The 26,645-nt window shown below is 36.6% G+C and overlaps 2 protein-coding genes across 10 annotated transcripts in view; one reads left to right on the top strand and one right to left on the bottom strand.

The window, feature by feature from the left end:
- Positions 1–26,645, top strand: part of LOC129659063 (platelet glycoprotein 4) — a 376,463-nt gene that overhangs the window by 127,216 nt on the left and 222,602 nt on the right. The window lies entirely within an intron of this gene.
- The window catches only part of GNAT3 (G protein subunit alpha transducin 3), a 54,914-nt gene continuing 30,968 nt past the window's right edge, over positions 2,700–26,645 (bottom strand). The window contains exons 4-8 of the mRNA XM_055590137.1: positions 25,913–26,070; positions 19,481–19,609; positions 5,718–5,847; positions 5,373–5,526; positions 2,700–2,890 (exon numbers count right to left, since the gene is read on the bottom strand). Coding sequence (XP_055446112.1) covers positions 2,700–2,890; positions 5,373–5,526; positions 5,718–5,847; positions 19,481–19,609; positions 25,913–26,070 — 762 coding nt within the window. The remainder of the gene's footprint in view (positions 2,891–5,372; positions 5,527–5,717; positions 5,848–19,480; positions 19,610–25,912; positions 26,071–26,645) is intronic.

Genomic DNA, 26,645 nt, shown 5'->3' with positions numbered 1-26,645 from the left:
ACCCAATTAATACTCGTCTTCATTTAACTCTCCAGTCACTAGTTCCAAGAGGCAAAAGCTTATTTGTTGCTCAGCTCATGCTTCTGGAAGAACTCTGCAAGAACTGGTTATTAGTGACCCTGTTAGATGTAAGCCCACACCAGATTTCTGAGGCAGCGCAGTGTGTCTACAATTGGACATATGTTAGACAGTTATGAGTTGGGGGTATTAAAAATCTAAGACAAGAGGGTTATAAAACATTCTGAGTCAGGAAGAAAAGCCTCAAATAACAGAAAAGGAAAATATCATTATAATCACTTTTGAATTTTTGAATGACAAATACTACTTGTTTGAGATACTATGAAAGCAAAAATACTAACTATACAGTTAAAAGATTGAATTTTCAGTTGAAATAAAAGTTTTGAGTCTAATCAGTTGTAACATTTCTAGTCTCAAGGTGAGTTTCTTCTAGCTGAAGTATAACTTCCTATGTTTTCCATTCTGTTACTTTGTTTAATCTCAAATTCTTTGTATCCACTCCAACCGTTTTTAATTGAAAAATTTAAAAAGTAAAATCATAAATAGATTCAGTTTTAATGTGTACAATCATTGAAGAAATAATACAAACATTTATATTTCCCTACTAAAAATTTCTCTTAATTAAAATAGTTTAGCATAGTAATTGTTTTTGATTGTGAAGAAAAGTTTTTTTTTTAATTTAATTATAGAATTGGAAGGAATCGAACAGTTTTTAAAAAGATAATCCCAACTGACCTCTAATTTTAGTTTGGTAGTTTAACATATATTTTTAAAGTTCTCAGAACAAGATTTCATAAATAAATGATGTCTATTAATTTTTTGCTAAGATCAAAATGAGTTATATATTTTTAAAAGACCATTTCTGACCTTACCCTTTCTACCTATGTTATCTAAAATAGGAACTCTAAGCATAAATCAGAGTCAAAATATAAATTATAATAGTAATACTATTTCAAAAAATTACTTTCTGGAACATTCTCTTCACACTGATAGAGAAAAATAGATTAAAGTAGAATAGGAGAACAAAAAGACAAAGTAATGGATAAAATGTTAGTATTTGTAATCTTAATTTAAAATCTCAAAGCATTATATAGCTCCTAGTAAAATGTGGACTTGTGTAATAGATAATGGTTTTCAGCCAGAAAAGTGTATTGAGTGCCTGAACTAAATGATTTCTTGTGCATTGTTTGTCTTTGTTATCTTAGGCTCCTTAATAACTTGTATTTTGCAAAGAAATTTCAAATTAATTGTTCTTAATCTAACATTTTTATTTGATCGTATTTATTGATAACTCCTTGTGTTTTTGAAAATAAAGCCAGAAATGCTCTTGTCAAGGTTACTCACTGAATGGGATCATTCTTACGTGCTTAGGTTGGAAATGTATTACAGAACAGTGAAGCAGTGACACTGAGACAGGGCTCCCTAAATCCACCAGAGCTACCGATTGGCAAATTGCTTAATTTATATTCCTTTCATCTCATCTAATTATCTAATCTAATTAGCTCTCTTTTCAGAGTAATTATAGATCTTATGCACTGATCTCCTATTCTGACCTATATCACCTTCGACAAGTGGATAAGTTAAATGATATCAGACATGTTTTAAAAATACATGTTGTAAGTGATGCACACTTTAAAAAAGGAAAAAAAGTCATCTTTTCTGTTCATAAATAATGATTGTGTTGGTAATGCACCAAATAATCTTTTAAAGAGTAGGCTTTGACCACTAGCATACCATATAACATTAGAAAGAAGCATATGCTACAAACAAGAAGCTCAATGTTTCTCTTCTAAAAAAATCTCCTAATTATTTACTCTTACTTCCTACTTCTTATTCACAAAGCTAAAACACACTAGTGCTAAGATATTTAATTATTTTTTTTCTCTTGCGGTCATGATGTATTGTCCTCAAACCATTAATTGTAATAATGTTCCACGCTGCTCCAAAATAAAATGGGGGAAAGGAGTACTCCACTGAGGTTGACTCTTCAGCCTGAGCAGTCTTACACTGTCTTGATCACACATGGTCCCCAGTTTTCAGTTGGATTGGTACAAAAATACATTATTGAAATCCTCAATTCTACAGGTAAATTCAGCATTAATACTTTTTTCTTCCTATGGAAAAGTAGCAAATAAAATTGTATGCATTTCTTTGGCATGTGTAATTTCCATCAACAGGCACATGTATAGTGAACATTTCATTTGCACTGGTTGAAAAGGAGTAATTGACCAATAAAATGCCACATGTATCATCTTTGAATGTTTCTATGGTATAAGCACAGATATATTATCAGCAAAAATGAATGCCTCTCAAATTCTGGCCAATGGAAATAATATAGAATACATTGTTTTTTTCCCCAATCATTCTATGATTTTAAAATAGGCCACAATGCAGAATTTATTTCCAAGAAAATTCAGTGTCACTGATATGTACAGTAAGAGCACCTCCAAAATGTATCAGTTTTCAGAACTGAAGGCATCAGACACCCCAATCCTTGCTAATTCAAATAAATCAAAGCTTACCAAAGAAAGGTGACAATACATTAAAATGTTTGTGTGAAAAACATTGCCTTACAACACTAGTTATACAAGTTAGTATCTATTAAAACTGAATACATCACACAGGACCTTTTATATCTTGAAAAGTATACATGAGCAAAACTGGAAGAAAAAAAGCATCAATTAGAAAAGCCCACAGTCTTTCAGATTCTCTTTGATTATTATATCTGTAACTGCATCAAACACGAACTTGACATTTTGAGTATCTGTGGCACAGGTCATGTGGGAATAAATTTCCTTATCTTCTTTTTTTAAATTCAGGTCTAGAAACTGGTTCTTGATGTAATTCCCTGCATCTTCAAATGTATTTGGACCTTGTTAAAAAAAAGTTAAAGAAGTAAACCGTAATTGCATTTAAAAAGCATACAATTATAAATAATCTTTAGAATTTTACTTTGTGTGCTGTTTGATGTGCTCAGGATTACAAAATCAAAATGTCAATGGTTAATTATCAGGGATTTATATAACATCTACTTTGTGTTGGAAACTATGCTTACCCTACTGGGGGTTTCAAGTGGTTAAAATGTAATCTCTGCATGAAAACATCAAAATAGAGTAGAACTACTAACATATCTGGGACTCCCCTGGTGGCTCAGTGAAAAAGAACCCACCCACCAATACAGAAGACATGGCTTTGATCCCTGAGTCGAGAAGATCCCCTAGAGAAGGAAATGGCAACCCGCTCCAGAATTCTTGCCTGGGAATTCCCAAGGACAGAGGAGATCGGCAGGCTATAGTTCCTGTGGTTGAAAAAGTGTCAGACATAACATAGACTAAACAAGAGCAACAACTAATGTATGTATACAACAGAGTGAGTAAGAAAGCCTGGATGTATGTCAAAGACTATGCGTGTAAATATGTGCATGCTTGTGTGCATGTGTGTTAATATGAACTAAAAGAAAAGAATGGAAATTGAAGATGAGTGGAATACGTAATGAGGTAGTATTTGAGCTGGACTTTGAGGGTAGGTAGGAGAGAGAAAAAAATCTGTGTGAAGGAAAGCTAAAAAGTGATAGGCATGTACTGTAAGATTCCGGCTATATGACATTCTGGGGAGGGCAAAAGTATAGTAATAGTAAAAAGAACAGTGGTTGTAAGGGTTGGAGGTGAGGAAAAAGACATGAATAGGTAGATCACAGGGAGTTTTAGTGTAGTGACACTATTCTGTGTAACACTAGAATGCTGGGTACCTGACATGCGTTTGGTATTACCCATCAGACTGTGTAACACAGAGTTTATTCTGATGTAAAATATCATCATGGACTTTGGTTAATAATGTATCAATATCTGCTTATCAGTTGTAACAAAATAAATGTATGACACCAAGTCGAGGTGTTAATAATAGGGCAAACAGTGGGAGCTGACCAGAGAGGAAATATATGAAAACTCTCTATTTTCTGTTCACTTTTTATATCAACTAAAAATTGCTCTAAGAAATAAAGATTATAACTTATTGGAACACATAAAGTGCTTAATTATGATTCTATATTTAATTTGTAACATTCAATACAACATTCAGGTACTATACTTAATTACATGACAAATGTATAAGCATATAATTAATATTTATAAATAAAAAAGCTATAAGCAGTCATTATAGATTAGCCTAAGTAGCTATTTTGACAAAGTGCCACAACCCTAGCACATTTGGGCTACCCACATATCTAAGTGGTAAACTAGGTTTATATTTATGCTTGAGCTAAGTTGCTCAGTTGTGTCCAATTCTTTGCAACCCCATGGACTGTCTGTCCTTGGGGATTCTCCGGGCAAGAATACTGAATGAGTTGCCATGTCCTCCTCCAAGGGATCTTCCCAACCCAGGGATCAAACTCAGGTCTCCTGCATTGCAGGCAGATTCTTTACCAACTGAGCCACCAGGGAAGTCCATATTTATGTTTAAACCATAAATATCTCCATCTAACACAGTTTCATTAACAACAGAGCATATAACTATTTACAAAAAACAACAGTCTCCAAAAGAAATACAACTCTTCTAGAGAACCTGACATTTATAGTCAATAGCAAACAGGGTCAGTACTAAAACTCTGCTGCTGCTGCTACTAAGTCACTTCAGTCGTGTCTGACTCTGTGCGACCCCATAGACGGCAGCCCACCAGGCTCCCCCGTCCCTGGGATTCTCCAGGCAAGAACACTGGAGTTGGTTGCCATTTCCTTCTCCAATGCATGAAAGTGAAAAGTGAAAGTGAAGTCACTCAGTCGTGTCCAACTCTTAGCGACCCCATGGACTGCAGCCTACCAGGCTCCACAGTCCATGGGATTTTCCAGGCAAGAGTACTGGAGTGGGTTGCCATTGCCTTCTCCTACTAAAAACTCTAGGAGGTAGGAAAACTGGAAAAAAGCTGGCACTATTCTCAAATTGATTCAAGATCTTCCTCTGGAAACTTAATTCTGACTTTGAAGAGTCATAAGATCTAGTACAGCGTTACAAGGTTTCATTGGGAAATACCTAAAAAATGCCAATTTGAAATAAAATTTATACTCATCATAATTTTTAAGATAATATAGTTTGCAATGCCATTTGATACATTATATGGAGTCTCAGCCCTGTTTGGTCTAACCACATCCCCTTTATTCATTAGAACTTTGCTTTACTGCAGGCAGTATAGAGAGGGTTTCCTCTTTTATTTATAAAAGTCTTTCCAATGTGGATCATACACATGACTCAAAAGTATCATAGCCTCAAACCTCCTAAATATTATACATCAAGGTCCAGATAGAAAAGTGTATCTCTATACAATAATTTACTGCTTTGGAATTAAAGGAAAAGAATCTTACCAGTATACTCTGGAAAGCAGATACTAAGATGCACTTTGGTAACTTTTTCTTGAAAGAGATCTTTTTTATTGAGAAACAGGACAATGGAGGTGGTTGCAAAGTACTTGTGATTACAGATACTGTTGAACAGGTGAAGGCTTTCATGCATTCTGTTCTGTTAGATATAAAAGATGAAAATATGTAGGATTGTTGTTTGCAAGATATTAATGGTGGGGATTATGAACAAGGATCTAGAAATAGCATCTGTCTTCGGAAGTTCTTAATTGAGTTGGGGAACGGGGTAGTCATATTGGAAATCACAAATGCTTATTTTTTACCTCGATCTTGTCTTCCTTTTAGACTTACCACTTCTTCATCTTCCACCAGAACCATGTCATAGGCACTGAGTGCAGCACAAAATATAATGCATGTAACTCCTTCAAAGCAGTGAATCCATTTCTTTCTTTCAGATCTCTGTCCACCTACATCAAACATTCTTTAAAAAAGTAAGGATAACAGAAAAATGAATCTTACAAATATCCTCCAAAATTTACATTAAGACGAACTTTTGGAATTATAAATGAATGCTTGTTTAAAGGTAGTCTTTTAATTTTTATTGATTATTAAGTAAGACTTATTTGGGCAACTTGCAGCTCAAGGACTATAGAAAAAGAGAACTTTTATTTATTTTTTGGTTTTCATGCAGGTGTCCCAGGTGGCGCTAGTGGTAAGAACACCTGACAATGCCGGAGACGTAAGAGGCGTGGGTTTGACCCCTGGGTTGGAAAGATCCCCTGGAGGAGGGAATGACAACCCATTCCAGCATTCTTGCCTGGAGAATCCCCTTGGACAGAGGAGCCTGAAGGGCTATAGTCCATAGGGTCGCAGAGCGTCAGATTGAGGCAACTTAGCATGTATTTACACGGGGTAGAGTAAAATAATTCACATACTGACTTTGAGCAACTGGGAAATTTACAGCAGTTTGAAGTTTTAGTAAGATACCTGTTGGCCTTAGAGATTTTGATCAAAGACTATCTGTATTCTTAAATTATTAGAGCCCAGAGAAGATTGAAAGTTGTCATGGTTCTGATGCTACAAGTCTTGCTTGTTCACTGAGCTCCTCCTACATTCATTCATTCATTCATTCATTTGAACAATTATCATCTGCCTACTATGTACTCGACACTGTGCTAAACCTACTGACACAAAGATAAAAAGATATAGTCACTGTCTTCAATGAGCTTTCTGTCTTGTAAAGAGAATAATAAATTATTATAATATTTTATAATAAACATTCTAATTTGTTGTTGTTATTCAGTTTCTAAGTCACGTCTGACTCTTTGTGACTCCGCAGACTGCAGCATGCCAGGCTCCCCAGTCCTTCACTGTCTCTTGGAGTTTGCTCAGATTCATGTCCATATATATATATATACATATTCTAACATAGAAGGTAAAATATGAGCCCAGAGGAAGATTTAAGTCACCCTGAGTGATCATGAAACTTAAAAAAGAGATGTTTGAAAATTTGGCCCTCCCTCTGGTGTTGTATTTGGTAAAAAGCACCAATGTGGACAGAGAAACTCAATAAAGAAGCTAGGAATCCTTTGTAATCCCCCTCTTTCCCTTATCTTACATATAGTGCACATGTGAAATGCAGTTTCTAATTCATCCACTCCTTTGAAACTCCTCTCTTGTACAAGCCACTACAGTTTCTCACCAGGGACACTTTCTCACCAGGGACACTATAGAAATGTTCTAATTGGTCTCCCTGTTTCTAAAAGCTCTAAAAACAAATTCTCATAGCACTCAGAATTTTATCCTAATGTAAATCTTATTATACCACTTTCCTGCTTACAATTTTTCAAAGGCTTCTTTTCCCCTTAGTGTATGCTCAGTCACTTCAGTCATGTCTGACTCTTTGTGACCCTATGGACAGTAACTCACCAGACTCTTCTGTCTATAGGACTTTCTTGACAAGAATACTAAAGTGGCTTGCCATGCCCTCTACCAGAGAATCTTCTGACCCAGGGATTGAATCCAAGTCTCCTGGATTTCCTGCATTACAGGCAAATTCTTTACTACTGAGCCACCAGGGAAGCCCTTAGCATCAAACACAAACTTTTTTTTTTTGATGACCTCTAAGGTTCTAGTTGTTTTTGTTCATTCCTACCTTTGCAAGCTTCAGTTCAGTTCAGTTCAGTCACTCAGTCATGTCCGACTCTTTGCAACCCCATGAATCACAGCACGCCAGGCCTCAGTGTCCATCACCAACTCCCGCAGTTCACCCAAACTCACGTCCATCGAGTCAGTGATGCCATCCAGCCATCTCATCCTCTGTCGTCCCTTCGCCTCCTGCCCCCAACCCCTCCCAGCATCAGAGTCTTTTCCAATGAGTCAACTCTTCACATGAGGTGGCCAAAGTACTGGAGTTTCAGCTTTAGCATCATTCCTTCCAAAGAAATCCCAGGGCTGATCTTCAGAATGGACTGGTTGGATCTCCTTACAGTCCAAGGGACTCTCAAGAGTCTTCTCCAACACCACAGTTCAAAAGCATCAATTCTTTGGCGCTCAGCTTTCTTCACAGTCCAACTCCCACATCCATTCATGACCACTGGAAAAACCATAGCCTTGACTAGACAGACCTTTGTTGGCAAAGTAATGTCTCTGCTCTTGAATATGCTTGAATAGGTGGTCATAACTTGTCTTCCAAGGAGTAAGCGTCTTTTAATTTCATGGCTGCAGTTACCATCTGCAGTGATTTTGGAGCCCAAAAAAATAAAGTCTGCCACTGTTTCCACTGTTTCCCCATCTATTTCCCATGAAATGATGGGACCAGATGCCATTTTCCTACCATTCTTCTTTTCAATGCAATCCAATCACAATGCTATTCATTCAGTTCCTTTAATATAAATCTAACTTATTGCTATCTTAGGACTTTTGCATAGTCCATCTCCCTTCCAGGCAATATGGTTCAGTTCTTCCTTCCATAAGACTGTTTTTTCCCTCAATGTTCAGGTTTTAATATCAATATCAAGACTTTGCGGATAGCCACCTAGAGCATCCTTTGTAAATTGTTAACTCTTTCCGCTGCCCATTTACTTTCTGTTGTATCACTCCATTTCTTTTATAGTAATTGTCACAATCAATAACTGTGATTTATTTTTTTATATGTTTAGTAGTTATCATCTCCCTAATAGAATAGTGGTCTCATGAGGGCAGGGACCTTATCTACACTGGAGATGGTTATATTCCCCGTGCCAGGCACTGTGCCTGTAACATAATAAACATGCAGTAAATACTTGCAAATAAATGAATAGTTTCCATGTTAATGAAATGGAGGGAGGATTTTTACCCAAAGTCATCAAGGAATGAGAGAACACGGCAGGCTTGGGACAAATAATAATATTTTGGAGAATGTAAAGATTATGGTAAAATATTGAAATTTATGGCCTGAGTCAGCAAATATTTATTGAGCATTTATTACATTCTAAGTGTCAGAGTTTCAGTCTTGAGAATCTTCTGATCTGGTTGTAGTGGTGGTAGTTATGTGTGTGGTCCGTGTGTGTATGTGAAATGGAGTGATCAGAAACTGCAGAGAAGATAGTGTGTAAAAAGAATGTTCCAGATAGAAGCAATAAGAGCAAAAGCAAGAGCAAAGGATTTGAGCACCCAAGAGTAAGCCTGAGGTGTTAGACCAGAAATAGATTTTCTGTCTTTTCTATTACATGAGAAGATCAGTTTTTGTATTGTGGTCAATGGCAATCCATAGGTGCTTTTGAACTAGGGTATTAACATTTGCTTGTGTACTTATTGTTAGGTCACTTTGATCTGAGTTCAAATCTGAAGACAGATTTGATGAGGAAGAGATTAGAGGCAAAGGAAAAATTACAGGGCTTTCATAATAGCTTGACCCCAAAATATTAAATAATCAATAACAAGGAACACCCAACCTGTACAGATATTTCAAAGGTAATAACAATATTGGAGTATTAAATATCAGTCAGCAGACTTATTGAAGATAATCAGAAGTACCACACATTGTACTTCTCTAGTGCTTAATATTTCACATATTAATCCAGCAAAGAACAAACATATAGAACTAAAATTCCTCAAATATGTGTACCAATGCAAAATCACTCCATTTAGTAGTATATTGAAAGAGAAGTTGCTCATATTATTGAAGATGATGTTTAGGAGTTCGATAGTTGCGTGGTTTAGAAATTTAAATTTGGTGTCAATAAAGACTATTATGGGATTCCCTGGTAGCTCAGCTGGTAAAGAATCCACCTGCAATGCAGGAGACCCTGATTCAATTCCTGGGTTGGGAAGATCCCCTGGAGAAGGGAACGGCTACCCACTCTAGTATACTGGCCTGGAGAATTCCACGGACTATACAGTCCATGGGGTCGCAAAGAGTTGGACACGACTGAGGGACTTTCAGTTTCACTTTCAAAGACTATTGTAAGTGCTGCTAATTACCAAACCCTCTACAGTTTCGGACTTGCAATATAAATGGAGGAAGAGGACAGTTTTGACTTAAAGGTTATAATATGTAAAAATTAGCCAACAAATTTAATTTTTAAAATTTAGTAAACATACTTATGGAAGCAAGGATGATAAATATGCATTCAGACTTTAAAACTTTTAGTCAACAATTATTTAAACTTCACCATAAAGTTATAAGATAGATACAATTATCTCTCTAAACAAGGCTCATTAATCCAGTTGATACTTGAGGCTGCTGTGTAGCAGGTGCCATGTTAGGTTCTTTATGTATGACAGCTATGTTGTGAATGTTAAGCTTTGTTGCGAAGTTCATTAGGTCTGCTTCCTTAGACTACAGGTCCTAACAAGTACATCTATCTACTGTTAGTTGTCAAATCCTCACCAAGTAGAGTAGAAGCATATTTGTTGTGCAGCCTTCTTTCCCCAGGTCAGAAAATAGCTTTTTGTGTTGTCAAACAGATAACTGTGTAAAACTTTAAAACTTTCCCCTTCCCAAGGGTTGTGTTGCATTCTTTTTATGGACCATGTGGTTATCTCCTGACTTTGATCATTTATCTTCTCTGAACTCTGCTATTGATATTAACACATATGTGTGAAAAGTAACTATTCTCCTTTTTAGTCAAATATTTAGTTGATAAGAGGTTCAGTTCAGTTCAGTTCAGTCGCTCAGTCGTGTCCGACTCTTTGTGACCCCATGAATCGCAGCACATCAGGCCTCCCTGTCCATCACCAACTCTTGGAGTTCACTCAGAGGTCCATCGAGTCAGTGATGCCATCCAGCCATCTTGTCCTCTGTTGTCCCCTTCTCCTCCTGCCCCCAATCTCTCGCAGCATCAGTCTTTTCCATGAGTCAACTCTTCGCATGAGGTGGCCAAAGTATTGGAGTTTCAGCTTTAGCATCATTCCTTCCAAAGAAATCCCAGGGCTGATCTCCTTCAGAATGGACTGGTTGGATCTCCTTGCAGTCCAAGGGACTCTCAAGAGACTTCTCCAACACCACAGTTCAAAAGCATCAATTCTTCAGTGCTCAGCTTTCTTCACAGTCCAACTCTCACATCCATACATGACCACAGGAAAAACCACAGCCTTGACTAGAGGAACCTTTGTTGGCAAAGTAAAGTCTCTGCTCTTGAATACACTATCTAGGTTGGTCATAACTTTCCTTCCAAGGAGTAAGCATCTTTTAATTTCATGGCTGCAGTCACCATCTGCAGTGATTTTGGAGCCCAAAAAGATAAAGTCTGACACTGTTTCCCCATCTATTTGCCATGAAGTGATGGGACCAGATGCCATGATCTTCGTTTTCTGAATGTTGAGCTTTACGCCAACTTTTTCACTCTCCTCTTTTACTCTCATCAATCAAGAGGCTTTTTAGTTCCTCTTCACTTTCTGCCATAAGAGTGGTGTCATCTGCATATCTGAGGTTATTGATATTTCTCCCGGCAATCTTGATTCCAGCTTGTGCTTCTTCCAGCCCAGCGTTTTTTATGATGTATACTCTGCCTGTAAGTTAAATAAGCAGGGTGACAATATACAGCCTTGACGTACTCCTTTTCCTATTTGGAACCAGTCTGTTGTTCCATGTCCAGTTCTAACTGTTGCTTCCTGACCTGCATACAGGTTTCTCAAGAGGCAGGTCAGGTGGTCTGCTATTCCCATCTCTTTCAGAATTTTCCACAGTTTATTGTGATCCACACAGTCAAAGGCTTTGGCATAGTCAATAAAGCAGAAAAAGATGTTTTTCTGGAACTCTCTTGCTTTTTCCATGATCCAGCGGATGTTGGCAATTTGATCTCTGGTTCCTCTGCCTTTTCTAAAACCAGCTGGAACATCTGGAAGTACATGGTTCACGTATTGCTCAAAGCCTGGCTTGGAGAATTTTGAACATTACTTTACTAGTGTGTGAGATGAGTGCAATTGTGCGGTAGTTTGAGCATTCTTTGGCATTGCCTTTCTTTGGGATTGGAATGAAAACTGACCTTTTCCAGTCTTGTGGCCATTGCTGTTTTCCAAATTTGCTGGCATACTGAGTGCAGCACTTTCACAGCATCATCTTTCAGGATTTGAAATAGCTCAACTGGAATTCCATCACCTCCACTAGCTTTGTTCGTAGTGATGCTTTCTAAGGCCCACTTGACTTCACATTCCAGTATGTCTGGCTCTAGGTGAGTGATCACACCATCGTGATTATCTTAGTCATGAAGATCTTTTTTGTACAGGTGTTTTGTGTATTTCTGCCACCTCTTCTTAATATCTACTGCTTCTATTAGGTCCATACCATTTCTGTCCTTTATCGATCCCATCTTTGCATGAAATGTTACCTTGGTATCTCTAATTTTCTTGAAGAGATCTCTAGTCTTGCCCATTCTGTTGTTTTCCTGTATTTCTTTGCACTGATCATTGAGGAAGGCCTTCTTATCTCTTCTTGCTAGTCTTTGGAACTCTGCATTCAGATGCTTATATCTTTCCTTTTCTGATAAGAGGTATAAGTTATGTAAGTGATCCTTAGCCCACTGTTCTCTCTCTCAGCATATCTTATAGCCTCCCAGGGAAGGGAGGACAAAGATTACTTAGTCTTAAGGTTTTATTCATGTTGATAAAATGGCTTCTGAAAAATCTTAGATTGCATGCTAATAATCCTCTCATTTTATGACTCACTTGATAAACTGTTTTTGTTTTTTTTCCCTATGCAGAGTGATGTTAGAGACACAGGTCCAGGGAGCATTGACCTTTTTTCTAATGCCATCTGCTATTACTGAACTGAAATGCTCATTGGCAAAGCAGATCAGTGGCTGCAGTTTTGCTTTTATATTGATTCTCTTGGATATTACATTTTATTTTGCTGCTGTTGTAGTAATTTATTTTTTACATGTCTTTTCATGTTATCTCCTCTAAATTTTAATTGGGACTTACTTTAGAGAAGGGAATGGCTACCCATTTCAGTGTTCTTGCCTGGAGAATTTCATGGACACAGGAGCCTGGTGGGCTATACTACATGGGGCTGCAAAGAGTCAAACATGACTGAGCAGATAACACTAAAGCATTATAATCATTGAAAAAAATGTGGAGATTCCCAAAGTGGAACAGGTAAGAAATATAAATACACATTTCATCATCACTTTTCTGAGAAAAACAATAATAGAAATCAGAGGACAACCTGTTTTTTGCTGACTGAATATCTGGATTGGTTAAATATACTGGGACAATTAATGAGGTGAATGGATATGTGATGTTGCTTGAATATCCTTAATTGCCTGAATAGTTAAGATAATTAGAGCTTTAATGACATTAGATGGAACTTTCAGTTCTCATTTTGAAAAGTTTTTTTTTCTTTTTTCTTTTTTGATTGCTTGATTGACTTAATGCGTGTTTCCTTAACTGTGATATTTAAGAAAGGATTATTAAATATTAAAATGTGTTTAAATGCCTGACAGGTATGATGTAACTAAAAATTCACAGGTCAGGCTTTTAAGCAACAATTGAACATCAATTATTTGTTAAACTGCCCATGGTATTAATATAGGGCAAGCCATCAAAGTTTTATGGCTTTATGTTAAACAGATGACTAAGCAGTTGAGTTTTATAGTCCATTTTAAACAGTTGGAAAAGCTATTGGATTTTACTAATTTATGTTAAACAATTGGCTAAATATGGAGGAGGGCATGGCAACCCACTCCAGTGTTCTTGCGTGGAGAATCCCATGGATACAGGTGGGCTACAGTCCATAGGATTGCAAAGAGTTGGACATGATTGAAGGGACTTGAACACACAAATATTTAACCATACTTCATACTAGAAAAGGTTATTATGAAATAATAGGCCCTTTATATACTTTCAAAGTCATTGCATAGTCTAGGATAGCTAAAAATAATGCTATTGCAGCTAATTTTTTGTAAGATGTCTTTGCTCATCCTATAAGCATGTGACTGTCTTGGAAAAATAACAATTTCTGACATCCTTTATGTATTTGACCACAGAAAAATAAGATCTAATCTGAATAGAAATTTATTTTAAGCTCTTGTGTTGAATGGGATGTATACAACATATTTGACTATATCAGAATTGGTATAACTTTTTAAAATTTTATCTTTTTATTGACATATAGTTGACATACAAAATTATACTATTGCAATTTACAACCTAGTGATTGACATTTATATATGTTGTAAATTGATCCCCACAAAAAAGCTAGGTATAAGGTCCTAAGGTGGCTGCCTGTGTCAGGGCCAACGTGTGTATCTGTGTTACCACTGCACAGTCTTAGCAAAGTAGCTTCACTAAGTCTTTCCCTGTGCCCAGTTCTGAAAATAAATTAGGGCAGATGCTGCAGATAGAAAGAATATGCACCGAGGTCATTCTAAATCCCTTGACTGTTTGTTATTAAAAAACAGAATCAAAAGGATTAACCATCATAAGGTAGCCTGGGGTTGCTAAACTCCTGTAATTGTTAATATCATTATATATTTTCTACTAAATTTGTGTGTAACTTAAAATGCCTACAGAAGAGTTCTTTGATTATTGAATAATATAATGCTTAAAGTCATTAAAGTAAATTCTAACATGAGAATAAATTAGATATCATGTTATGCTGCTGCTGCTGCTAAGTTGCTTCAGTCGTGTCCGACTCTGTGCGACCAGATAGATGGCAGTCCACCAGGCTCCCCTGTCCCTGGGATTCTCGAGGCAAGAACACTGGAGTGGGTTGCCATTTCCTTCTCCAATGCATAAGAGTGAAAAGTGAAAGGGAAGTCACTCAGTCATGTCCAACACTCAGTGACCCCATGGACTGTAGCCCAGATATCATGTTATATAACTTATAATTTTGAAAACATTAACCATGAACATACCTGTAACAAAAGTATAGTTATACATGATTTATTGCTCTGTGAGATCTAATAGAGAATAAGAACCAGACACTCCTAAGCTGTCTCATGTTGCAACAGAAATGAACATAGTGGGCATGATTTAACTTCAAATTCAAAACAATTATAATTTATTTTGTATCATAGATTGGGTAAATCTATGATACTGTTGAAAATAGTTACATTACAATTACAAAATCTAAAGCTCTACATTGTAATAGTTGCTGACCTCTTTTCCCTAGCTTGCATATAGTTTTATCTCCTTTCAATTATTTTAATCATAGAGCTCTAGGAAGAAAGGACTTCTCTATAACTGATAACTCTTATGATCTGTAAGTTCTTTGCCCTGAGGAATTATTTTATAATAATAAAAGGGTTAACATTTGCATTGCATTTTCTATTTACATAGTAACTTCTGTAAAGAGAAATCATTTTACCAGTTTGACAGTTGAAGGTTCTGGTATGATAAAAAAAAGTCCAAGGTAATTTGCATTGAAGTTGGACACGACTGAAGCGACTTAGCAGCAGCAGCAGGGGATACATGAAGATAATACAGTACATCGACAGCATTTTTTCATTTTGATGTTCCTGTTTAAAATTCTGCAGTCTTCAATTTAATATGTAAATTGACTTTATCTTTAAAAGTTTTAGGATGATTTATGCTATGTGAATACAAATCAGTGCTAATGTAAGTACCTAGGCACTTACTGAAATGAAGTTGGAAGGTACCTTGTTTTTATACTTCCTATTTTAAAATACTATGAAATTTTACACTGTGAATGCCAGTGTACTTTTGGATAATCCTATTTAGTACTTCAAAAAAAAAAAAAGTGATTTAGCTGTGAGAATTTATTAAGGGATTAATTATCTCAATTGCTGTGACTATTTAAATGATTTGAAATTTTTTTAATGATTTAAAATAGTTCCTTACAAGCATGTATAACTGTGTTTTTTACACTTTATAGTAAAAATTGAGTATTTTCAAAATTTCATTGCTTAAATATTGTTTCTAGAGAAATTCCCTACATGCTCTTCCTCATAAATGATGTTCTTAATTACACACCCTCTTGAGCCAGAGAGAAAGCAAAAGCTAGTAAGAAAACAAAAGAGCTCGAAACCTGTTTTAGTGGGTGGGAAAGAGGTAGTGGTTGCACACTATAGAAAATGTTGTGTCAAAATGAGTCTTAACTGAGCTTCAGTCCAATTCACAAATATCTTACATTTTAGCATTGCTACTGTATAAAGAATTAGCAAGACCTTTCTCATTCCTTCATATGAGCCAACAATATAAGAAAGTATATTTTCATATATGCACATATATATATATATATACACGAAAGATTACTTATGCAACTTAAAATGCTTTACAGAACAAACCACAGAATTAGAAAAGGAAAGGAAAATGACGATGCACCAATGAGTCTAGTGTCCTAGTGCAAATGCTGTATTCTACTTGGTTTTTTAAAATGTATGGATAATGATATTACATTAATATAATGTATTAATATCATTACATACAATGATATTGTATGTAATGATATTACAGCAAATGCTGTATTCTACTTGGTTTTTTAAAATGTATGGATAATGATATTACTTGGTTTTTTAAAATGTATGGATAATGATATGATAAAATGTATGGATAATGATATTACAGTGCAAATGCTGTATTCTACTTGGTTTTTTAAAATGTATGGATAATGATATTACAGAATTATGGATAATGATATCAAGTTCACTACTGAGTGAACTTGATGTTTCAGGAAATGATGATGATTTCCTGAGCTTTTGTGTGTTTGTTGGCAGTTTTACACATACCCTTCTTTTAGGAGTGCAGACTTGTGAGGTGCCAAAGAGCCCTAACAACAGGACTCTATCTCCCCAGTAGGCTGTCTTTTTATCCCTCTTCCCTCTTCTCTCTGAAGGGAATTATGGATGACCAACAACATTGGAAGAAGCACTTACTCTACAGGACAAGAGTGGTTTCCAGCCCAATTTACCTTATAGCCCATCAGGGTTGAGCAGTGTAAGAAGTGTGGTTTTTGAAGTTAGAAAGATAGCCATTTTAATCACATTTCTAGCATTTCTGTGTGTAATCTTGGAGAAACCTTCTACCTGTTTCCATTTTTGACTCTTTGTCTTACGTAAGGACAGCAATACCCATGCATCATATCACAGTAAGGGTGTAAAGACCGTGTTCATAGCTGCTTGGCACAGTACATCTAGTCCTCCAGGCAGGATTCAGGCTGGCTGAGTGCCTGCTGTGAGTTCGTCACTGTGGTGATCACAGGAGATAGAGCTGTAAGCAAACGTGGCCCCTGGCCTTCTGGACCTCAGATCACATGAAACAAAAGGAGCAAACTGATAAAGAAACAAGGCAGTTTCATGTAGTGGTAAGTTCAAAAAGAGAAAAATGCTGTAACATCAGTTGTGTAATGATACTGGCTCACGTTGGTGTGGCTGGAAGAACTGTTTGTCTATCTTCCCAGTTCTACGTTTAGTGTCATCACGTTTCTAAGTTGAAAACGGCTATTGTTAGGGTATTGACACTCAAGAAATCCTCAAGGGCCAAAAATCAGTCTGACCCCCTCCATCCCTGGGGGCTTGTTGTTACATATTTACCCACACTCTGCAGGATATAGTTATAACAGCGACATTTAGGGATGGTTAATAGGTAAGGTGGTCAAGACTCTATGAGGGGACAGTGTTTGCTTGGGAAACTTAATAAGAAGGGGCCAATTCTTGCAGAGACCTAGTGTCAGAGCATTTCAGTTAAGAAGAACAGTAAGTGCAAAGACTCAGACTTAGACATTCAAGGAACAGAGATATAAAAAAGATAATTTATGCTAGTGAGCGTTTCTGACAAGATACTTGATTGTTTGATGTGGTAAAGAAAGACCAGGGTTGGGAGTTTCTAGATGTTCAAGATGTGACATTAATTTTTAAAACTGGCTGATAAGCCAGTTTTAAAATAAGACAGTCTAGGATCCAGAAAATTCCATTAGCTTTATATAAGATAAACTAACACCAAGTTATAATTCTCTGCTGGGACTTCAACTAATTTTTTACAACAGCCACATTAGACAAGCAAAGAAGAGATAATTTTATTTCTCAACAATTACTGCTAATTAATGGAGACTCTGATTGGAACCTTGGTAGGATTAGCCCCAAGGCCTGTAGTCAGCTTCTAGCCTGTTTCAGGGAGAAATTTGGAGAGGAGAAAGAGTCAAAGAAATGCTTTGAGAGGCTTAGGAGGGGTAGAACAGAGGAGCAATTGGATTTGGGCTCTCAAAGTACAACCCTGAAAACTGGATCAATAATCAGGAGTCTGGAGAAAGTAGTTGTCAAAGAGGAACTGTGCCACATTGATGACAGGCCTGAAGACAAGCTGCTTATGGTTGCCAAGAGATGTTGATCCCAATATTTGCAGTTCCTTATCCTGTTTGGTCTTTCATTCATCTTTCAGAAAATTTATTTGTGTGCTTGACATTAATGGGTAGTTTTCAGGGCTTTCTTCCATATTAATTGAAAGTATCCTGGCCATCTGTGTAATAATATTCTAATTAAATACTATATGTCAGTAATTACAATAGTTTTAAAGCAATTAAACTTTGATCCCACTGAAACAATCTTTCCTCAATGGATACAAATAATTCATGTCACCTTTTCCCATTTTTTTCTACTTTTAAAAGATATTCCCATTATTGAATGCATGAATGATTTAATTATGTTTTTATTAATTAAATAATTATGTTTATGTTATATACCCTTAATTATGTTTTAAGGGTACATCTAGAACATGGTTTTAATGTCTAATATTCTATCTCAGGGAGAAGGCAATGGCGGCCCACTCCAGTACTCTTGCCTGGAAAATCCCAAGGGTGGAGGAGCTGGTAGGCTGCAGTTCACGGGGTCGCAAAGAGTCGTACATGACTGAGCGACTTCACTTTCACTTTTCAGTTTCATGCATTGGAGAAGGAAATGGCAACCCACTCCAGTGTTGTTGCCTGGAGAATCCCAGGGACAGGGGAGTCTGGTGTGCTGCCGTCTATGGGGTCGCACAGAGTCGGACACGACTGACATGACTTAGCAGCAGCAGCAGCAGCAGCATTCTATCTCATCCACAATCATAGGGAGAGGCACTTAAGTGTCAAGGGACATTTTCTAACACTATAGTATGGATTTCTATTTCTTGGTATAGTAAATGGGTAATTTTACAACAGAATTGCTAGGAGGGTCTTGATAATGCAACAGCAATGAAAATAATCGACTCATACCCAAATCATGCTTATGAAATAGGTCTTGTTATTTCAGTAGATAGCATCACATTCAAATAATTCTCTTCTAAATTATTTGCATTTTTAAATTAAGGAAACAAAATAACATTTCAAGCAAATGGGAGAGTAGGAAGGTACAGAAATAAGATCCTTGGCACCTGTTGCTTCAGTGTTATTTAAATGTATTTCCTTTTGTTTTTTTCAAAGTAGGATATCAGTTTCAAGTATGAGGAAACTAAAATCTAGCTCCCACCTGCTCAAGAAGAGGTATTTTTTTCTTGAAGAGGAGGACGAGGCTCAGGATCAGGATTGGCATGGAGAGCTACAGGAGGGCAGTGAAAGATCATGGAACTGAAGTAAATGAGGCCTCATGAACATGCCCAAGGACTCACTGTACTTGATCATGGGTTAGAGCTCTTCTCCATAAAGAATATGTGCTTGATGCATATTTCTGTTGAGAGTTTAAAAAGACATTGGCTCATACCTGAAATGCAAGTCTTTAAAGGAGAATTGAGTTTCAATGATTCCAGTTGTTTTCACTCGAGAATGTAGAACATCTTGTTCATTCGGGACATAGCCAGGCGCTGCTATTCTGTCCAAATCATTAAGGTAGCTAATAATAATAATAATAATAAAAAGAATATATAGTTTTAATTTTGTGTTAGAAGATACCAGGATTCAGTACAAATGAATTTTTCATTTAGAGTCCACTAAACTGATTAACTTCCAGACTGATGCTTTTCAAACTCTGCTTCTCAAAATTATAAGAGCTCAGTGGCTGGGATGTTACAGAGCACTGGGTGTGACGGACAACTGCCCTGCGGGTCCTTTTGTGAAGGCAGCTGGCTGAACGCTGCTTTAGCTTTATCTTACAAGGCTGATATGATGGATTCACTGGTGTCTGAATAGGCACTTGAGAGGAAAGCTCTCCTTACAGGACTTAGATCATCCCTCCGCCAAAAATGCTTTCTTGTAATGATGGTCACTAGACTAGTCTCAAAACGCTGTAGTTTGTATTTAGGCAGTTGGAATTTTAAGAGAGTGGCTCGTTTTAGTATTGTGGTCTGTTGGTTTTGTGTTGTTTCTCCTGGATCCTCTAGTTTAGGAATTGGAATTGTCTTTATTAAGTGCCATGATTTTATCCAGTTAGGTCAGTAATAGAAGAAGCTTTTCACTTTCTTTCTGGTTCATGCTGGAACTACTTAGTTACGTTGCTGACCCACTCCTGAGTCAGTGCTCCTGAGGACAGAAAGCTGAATTTATACACTGTATACTTTCCTGCCTCCTCTTCTCTTCCAAGAGTGCCTCAGCATGTCCTCTGCTCTTCTCCAGAGACCACATTTAAAAACCCTACTATCATCAGCCAAAATACTGTCCTCTTTCTGCCCACAGGATCTAGGGGTGGTGAGAGGCTGGAATGAGCATGATTAAGCTGTGTGCTCTGGAAGAGTCTATTAGATTAGAGGAAATAAACCGCTTTTAGCTTCATCCTTCAAGTCAGATCATGTCGCTGGAGTAAAACAAAGTGCTTTATTGTTTTAAAAACAGTTGAAAATCACCTGTTCTATACTTTTGATACTAAGGTTTTAGGAGCTTAGCAATATGACTATTTCTATAAAAATATTAAATAGAGATACCAATAGCCTAGTAAAGTTTTTATGCTCAAATTGGCCTTTATAGTGAACCAAGTTTATACTTACAACCTAAATAAAAAGATCATAATGGACATGCATTCATCTAGACAGAATTTGAGAGGTAGAATATAACTGAGTATTAGTTATTGTTCAACAGTTCAATTTTTCAGAGACTAAGTTGAAGAGCTGTTATACCTTAAAGTCTAGCACAATGCCTTAAAAGTTAATGCTGTTTGTTTTTGAAAATAAATTCAGTAGCAATGTAGATAATTATTCTTGAAGGGTATTTCTGATTTTAAGCTGAAATAAACTAAGAATGGTCAAGTGTCCCAAAGGGATTTTGGTCAAGGACAAATGACAGTCAGACTTCAGAAACACATATATGTATAATGTGAAAATTGATCACCATGTTTTTTCTAATAGTTTAATTTTATTATAAAAAGACAAATCAAGGTATAAATACATCAGAATAAAATGTTAGAAGATACTTTGTTTTATCTATTTTCTATTTCTGAAGCAAGGTCTTTGGTGAATTTCTTGTTAACTCAGGCTGCATATGTGGTAGTATACTGTTGGTCAGTTGGTTCATGCAGGAGCAAAAACAAAAGCAATCCAAACAGAAACATACCTGCTATGATAGAGATTAAATCCATTTTAGTTATGGGTAAATGAATGCTTTGGTAAAGACACTCTTTAATGTACTTTTATTTGCATACATAAATGATGTCAAGCAAAGCAGAAACATTGGCAGAGTGACAAATTTGCATCTAAAATACTCATTTTAATAAACAAATATAGAATTTGGGTGCTCAAGCCTGTGGTCTAAAACTTAAAACAAGCCAGAGGCCTGAAATACCTATAGTTCAAATCACTTAAAAAAATATCATTCTTTTTCTAATCATGTAAATATAGTATCTTTTTCAGTGAAGTCCATGTTGAATCTTAAAGCATGTGGAGTTTGTTGCACACTAGACAGCCCCAATCAGCAAACTGCAAAGTATTAATAAAAATCTTTCCAGCTCTCGCGATGCTTTTCTATAAGTTTGCTAGTACTGATTGTGGAGGGTGAGGTGTTATGTCACCAACATTCCCTGATTAGAACTCATCTCTTTATTGACCTCAACTTAAAGAGTCTTTAGGTTTGAGAGAAAATCAAATATCTCATTTCCAGAAAAATTGGATGAATAGATTAATAGACAGGTACATGAATGGATAGATGGAATGAAGGAAGGAAAGGAAGAGAGAGGGGGAAGAAAGAGAAAGAGAGAGGAAGGAAAAGAAATACCATTGCACTGCTGCTGCTGCTGCTGCTAAGTCGCTTCAGTCGTGTCCGACTCTGTGTGACCCCATAGACGGCAGCCCACCAGGCTCCCCCGTCCCTGGGATTCTCCAGGCAAGAACACTGGAGTGGATTGCCATTTCCTTCTCCAATGCATGAAAGTGAAAAGTGAAAGTGAAGTCACTCAGTTGTGCCTGACTCTTAGCGACCCCATGGACTGCAGCCTACCAGGCTTCTCTGTCCATGGGATTTTCCAGGCAAGAGTACTGGAGTGGGGTGCCATTGCCTTCTCCACCATTGCACTACAGAATGTATATGAAGTAAACTGGATGTGGTATCAAACTGACATTAATTTTAGTTTAAAATGTTAATGTAATTATTTTAAAAAAAAAAAAAAAACCTGTTAAATTTTGGAAGAAAGCAATGGAAGTTCAGCTAATTTAGTAAGGTGTCACTTAATTTTCACTTTAAGAATCCATAATAGCAAAAAAGTTAACATTTACATTGTTTTTTAAAAATTTTGTAAGAAAACCTTCTTAGACACAAAGGGAGGAAGTCAACTTTCTTCTTATTTTCTACTGCTGTTTGCAAATTGATCTGGGTAGTTAAAAATCACTGCATTACTGGCAACATTCACAAAATTGGTGCAGAGATTTATAGATTTGTTTAACTTGAAGAACAGACAAATATTTTTAATATGAATCTGAAATGTGATAGTCTCACTATAAAATATATTTTGTCAAAACAAAGAAAAAAAAACTAGAAGGGAAGTCTAAGAAAAACAGTAAAATGTCATTTTTTTGCCCATCTGGGGTATGCAGTACATAATTATTTTTGATATCAAAGAGCAAAGAATTTGGTAAACATAATATAATTGCAAACATATTTCTTACATTATTTTAAGGGAAAATGTCTAACCAATAATGTGTATCTAAAATGAAATATATTGAAATTACAAGTATCAACATATCTTTCTCTTCCTCTTTCTCCAGAACTTTGCTAAGCAACATTTTATAGGAATATCCCACAATTCAGTTTCTGATTAATTGTGACTGCCTTTTTCAATGATTCATATCAAAAGCAATGTTTTCTATACCATAGAGTAATATTAAACCATTGTTTATGTAATCAAAGGGTGATACCCATTCTCTACGTCATCAGAGAGATAAGAACAGGAATTTCCTCCAAGGTCCATTGGATTTTGGAATTTTAAATGAACATGAATGAGCAGTCACAGAGGACTTTTTTTCTGTTATGTTTTCCTAGAATTTATATGGTTTGTTTTCTCTCCATAATCCTTCTTCTTCTTATGCTTAAAATATGAAGTATCATGCAAATTTTTTCTTTATTCTGTCCTCAAATAATTTTTCATTTGTTTAATCTTTACTGTTTTATTTTTTTAAATACATCTAGTATGTTCTCTTGGGAGTCCATCAGAAGAACTGCATATATACCCATTCACACATTCATTTGCAGGGACAGAAATATAGAATAAGTACTTACATTATATTTGTATGCACGTGCACACATGCTTACAGACATGTAACTGTGGGACAGGTCAGGAACCATTTACTAAAATGGATATTTCAAAACATTTTAATAATGAAGTTATAAATACTGTTACAACCTCCTATTGCTTATGGCTAAAAATTTCTAACTGGTTGATATTATTGTGAAAATTAGGTAATCTTGCTTGAGATTCCAAAAGAATCCCACTATATACAAACATTCCACAAATCAATACATTACTTTCTTCTGAAATTCTATATCATGCCTATCAAACCAGGGGAGCCAAAGCACATGTCATTAATAAGATTATTTTAGAAGATGATTTTGGTAACTTGATTAGAAATGAAGTGAATAGTCCACACCTCAACTTGCGTGTCACCAGTTTGTGTTCATCTAAAGCTTGGTGGCAAGAATACTCAAAAGAACTATACAAAAAAGATCTTCATGACCCAGATAATCACAATAGTGTGATCACTCACCTAGAGCCAGATATCCTGGAATGTGAAGTCAAGTGGGCCTTAGGAAGCATCACTATGAACAAAGCTAGTGGAGGTGATGGAATTCCAATTGAGCTCTTTCAAATCCTAAAAGATGACGCTGTGAAAGTGCTGCACTCAATATGCCAGCAAACTTGGAAAACTCAGCAGTGGCCACAGGACTGGAAAAGGTCAGTTGTCATTCCAATCCCAAAGAAAGGCAATGCCAAAGAATGCTCAAACTACTGCACAATTGCACTCATCTCACATGCTAGTAAAGTAATGCTCCAAATTCTCCAAGCCAGACTTCAACAATGTACGAACCATGAACTTCCAGATGTTCAAGCTGGTTTTAGAAAAGGCAGAGGAACCAGAAATCAAATTGCCAACATTTATTGGATAATCAAAAAAGTAAAAGAGTTCCAGAAAAACATCTATTTCTGCTTTATTGACTATGCCAAAGCCTTTTGGGAATACCAGACCACCTGACCTGCCTCTTGAGAAATCTGTATGCAGGTCAGGAAGCAACAGTTAGAACTGGACATGGAACAACAGACTGGTTCCAAATAGGAAAAGGAGTATGTCAAGGCTGTATACTGTCACCCTGCTTATTTAACCTGTATGCAGAATACATCATGAGAAACGCTGGGCTGGATAAAACACAAGCTGGAATCAAGATTGCCCGGAGAAATATCAATAACCTCAGATCTGCAGATGACACCACCCTTATGGCAGAAAGTGAAGAGGAACTAAAGAGCCTCTTAATGAAAGAGGAGAGTGAAGAAGTTGGCTTAAAACTCAATATTCAAAAAACTAAGATCATGGCATCTGGTCCCATCACTTCATGGCAAATAGATGGGGAAAAAGTGGTAGATTTTATTTTTTTGTGCTCCAAAATCACTGCAGATAGTGACTGCAGCCATGAAATTAAAAGACGCTTGCTCCTTGGAAAAAAAATTATGACCAACCTAGATAGCATATTAAAAAGCAGAGACATTACTTTGTCAACAAAGGTCTGTCTAGTCAAGGCTATGGTTTTTCCAGTAGTCATGTATGGATTTGAGAGTTGGAATATAAAGGAAGCTGAGTGCTGAAGAATTGATGCTTTTGAACTGTGGTGTTGGAGAAGACTCTTGAGAGTCCCTTGGACTGCAAGGAGATCTAACCAGTCCATCCTAAAGTAAATCAGTCCTCAATATTCATCGGAAGGACTGATGCTGAAACTGAAACTCCAATACTTTGGCTACCTGATGCAAAGAGCTGACTTATTTGAAAAACCCTGATGCTGGGAAAGATTGAAGGTGAGAAAAGGGGACGACAGAGGATGAGGTAGTATGATGGCATCACCGACCCAATGGACATGAGTTTGAGTAAACTCCAGGAGTTGTTGATGGACAGGGAGGCCTGGCGTGCTTGCAGTTCATGGGGTTGCAAAGAGCCGGACACAACTGAGTGACTGAACTGAACTGAACTGAACTGAGCTTGGTGCATACTGATTATGTGTGTGTTTGTGCATGGGTGCACATGTGTGCTCAGTTACTAAGTCATGTCTGACCCTTTGCAACCTCATGGACTTTAGCCAGGCTCCTGTCCATAGGATTTTCCAGGTAAGAATCCTGGAGGGGGTTGCCATTTCCTCCTCCAGGGGACATTCCTGACCCAGATATCAAACCCGCATTTGCAGGCAGATTCTTTACCACTGAGCCACCTGAGAAGCCCATATAATGATTAAATCTTTTTAATTGGGAGAAAGTATTTATAACATATATATCTTTTCAGACATATATTAATAGTTTCAAAATTAGTTATTTAAAATGCTTCCATGGTTATATCTTTTACATCTTATTTATATAATCTTGCTCTTTTTTCTTTCCTTTCATTTACTTGTTATTTAGCATGATAAAAATGTAAATCTATTTACTTTTGTCATTTGTGATTACAAATGCAGAGTATACAGAGTTACAATTTTTAAATGTAAATGTTTCAACTCCAGTTCCTTTTAAAATGCATTTACTTACTATGCTGCTGAGTCATTGAGCTGATATTCAGATGCCCTTTCAAAGCAGGCCTGAACTCCTGGATCTCTCCACAGTCGTTTTATTACCTCAGCCAGTTCCGGTGTCATGCTGCCATCTTCCAGGCTATTTGCCATCGCACAAAGCTGTCGTTGGTCTTCCTGCAGCATTGTTTTTGTCAGAAGGATAAAAATGTGTTGTTACTTAAACTCACGTATTCTTTTGTTTTCCAAAAGTCATTTCAATTTGATGATTTTTACTTTAGTAACAATTTCATTGAAAATCTATTCACTATGAAGTGAAGTGAAAGGAGCTCAGTCATGTTGGATTCTTTGAGACCCCATGGACTAGTACAGTCCATGGAATTCTCTAGGACAGAATACTGTAGTGGATAGCTTTTTCCTTCTCCAGGGGATTCTCCCAACCCAGGGATCAAACCCAGGTCTCCAGCACTGCAGGCAGATTCTTTACCAGCTGAGCCACAAGGGAAGCTCACTGTATCTTTAGGTTAATAGAACACAAGTATCTTATAATGAAACTTCTGGCTTATGTCCACAAAAGTCCTTCATTGCAAAAACTGTGAAATATTACATGAAGAAATTAAGGTATTTGGTAGTTATCACTGACTTCTAAGTATGATGGAAAAAGGGATAACAGTATTTTGGTGTAAGTCCACTGAGCTTCTAGAGGACCAGAATGCTAGTATCAAAGAGCAACAAATCTAATCTAATCGAGC

The sequence above is a fragment of the Bubalus kerabau genome, chromosome 8, assembly GCF_029407905.1.
Source record: "Bubalus kerabau isolate K-KA32 ecotype Philippines breed swamp buffalo chromosome 8, PCC_UOA_SB_1v2, whole genome shotgun sequence".
NCBI lineage: Eukaryota > Metazoa > Chordata > Mammalia > Artiodactyla > Bovidae > Bubalus > Bubalus kerabau.
This window is presented reverse-complemented; position numbering and strand designations above follow the sequence as displayed.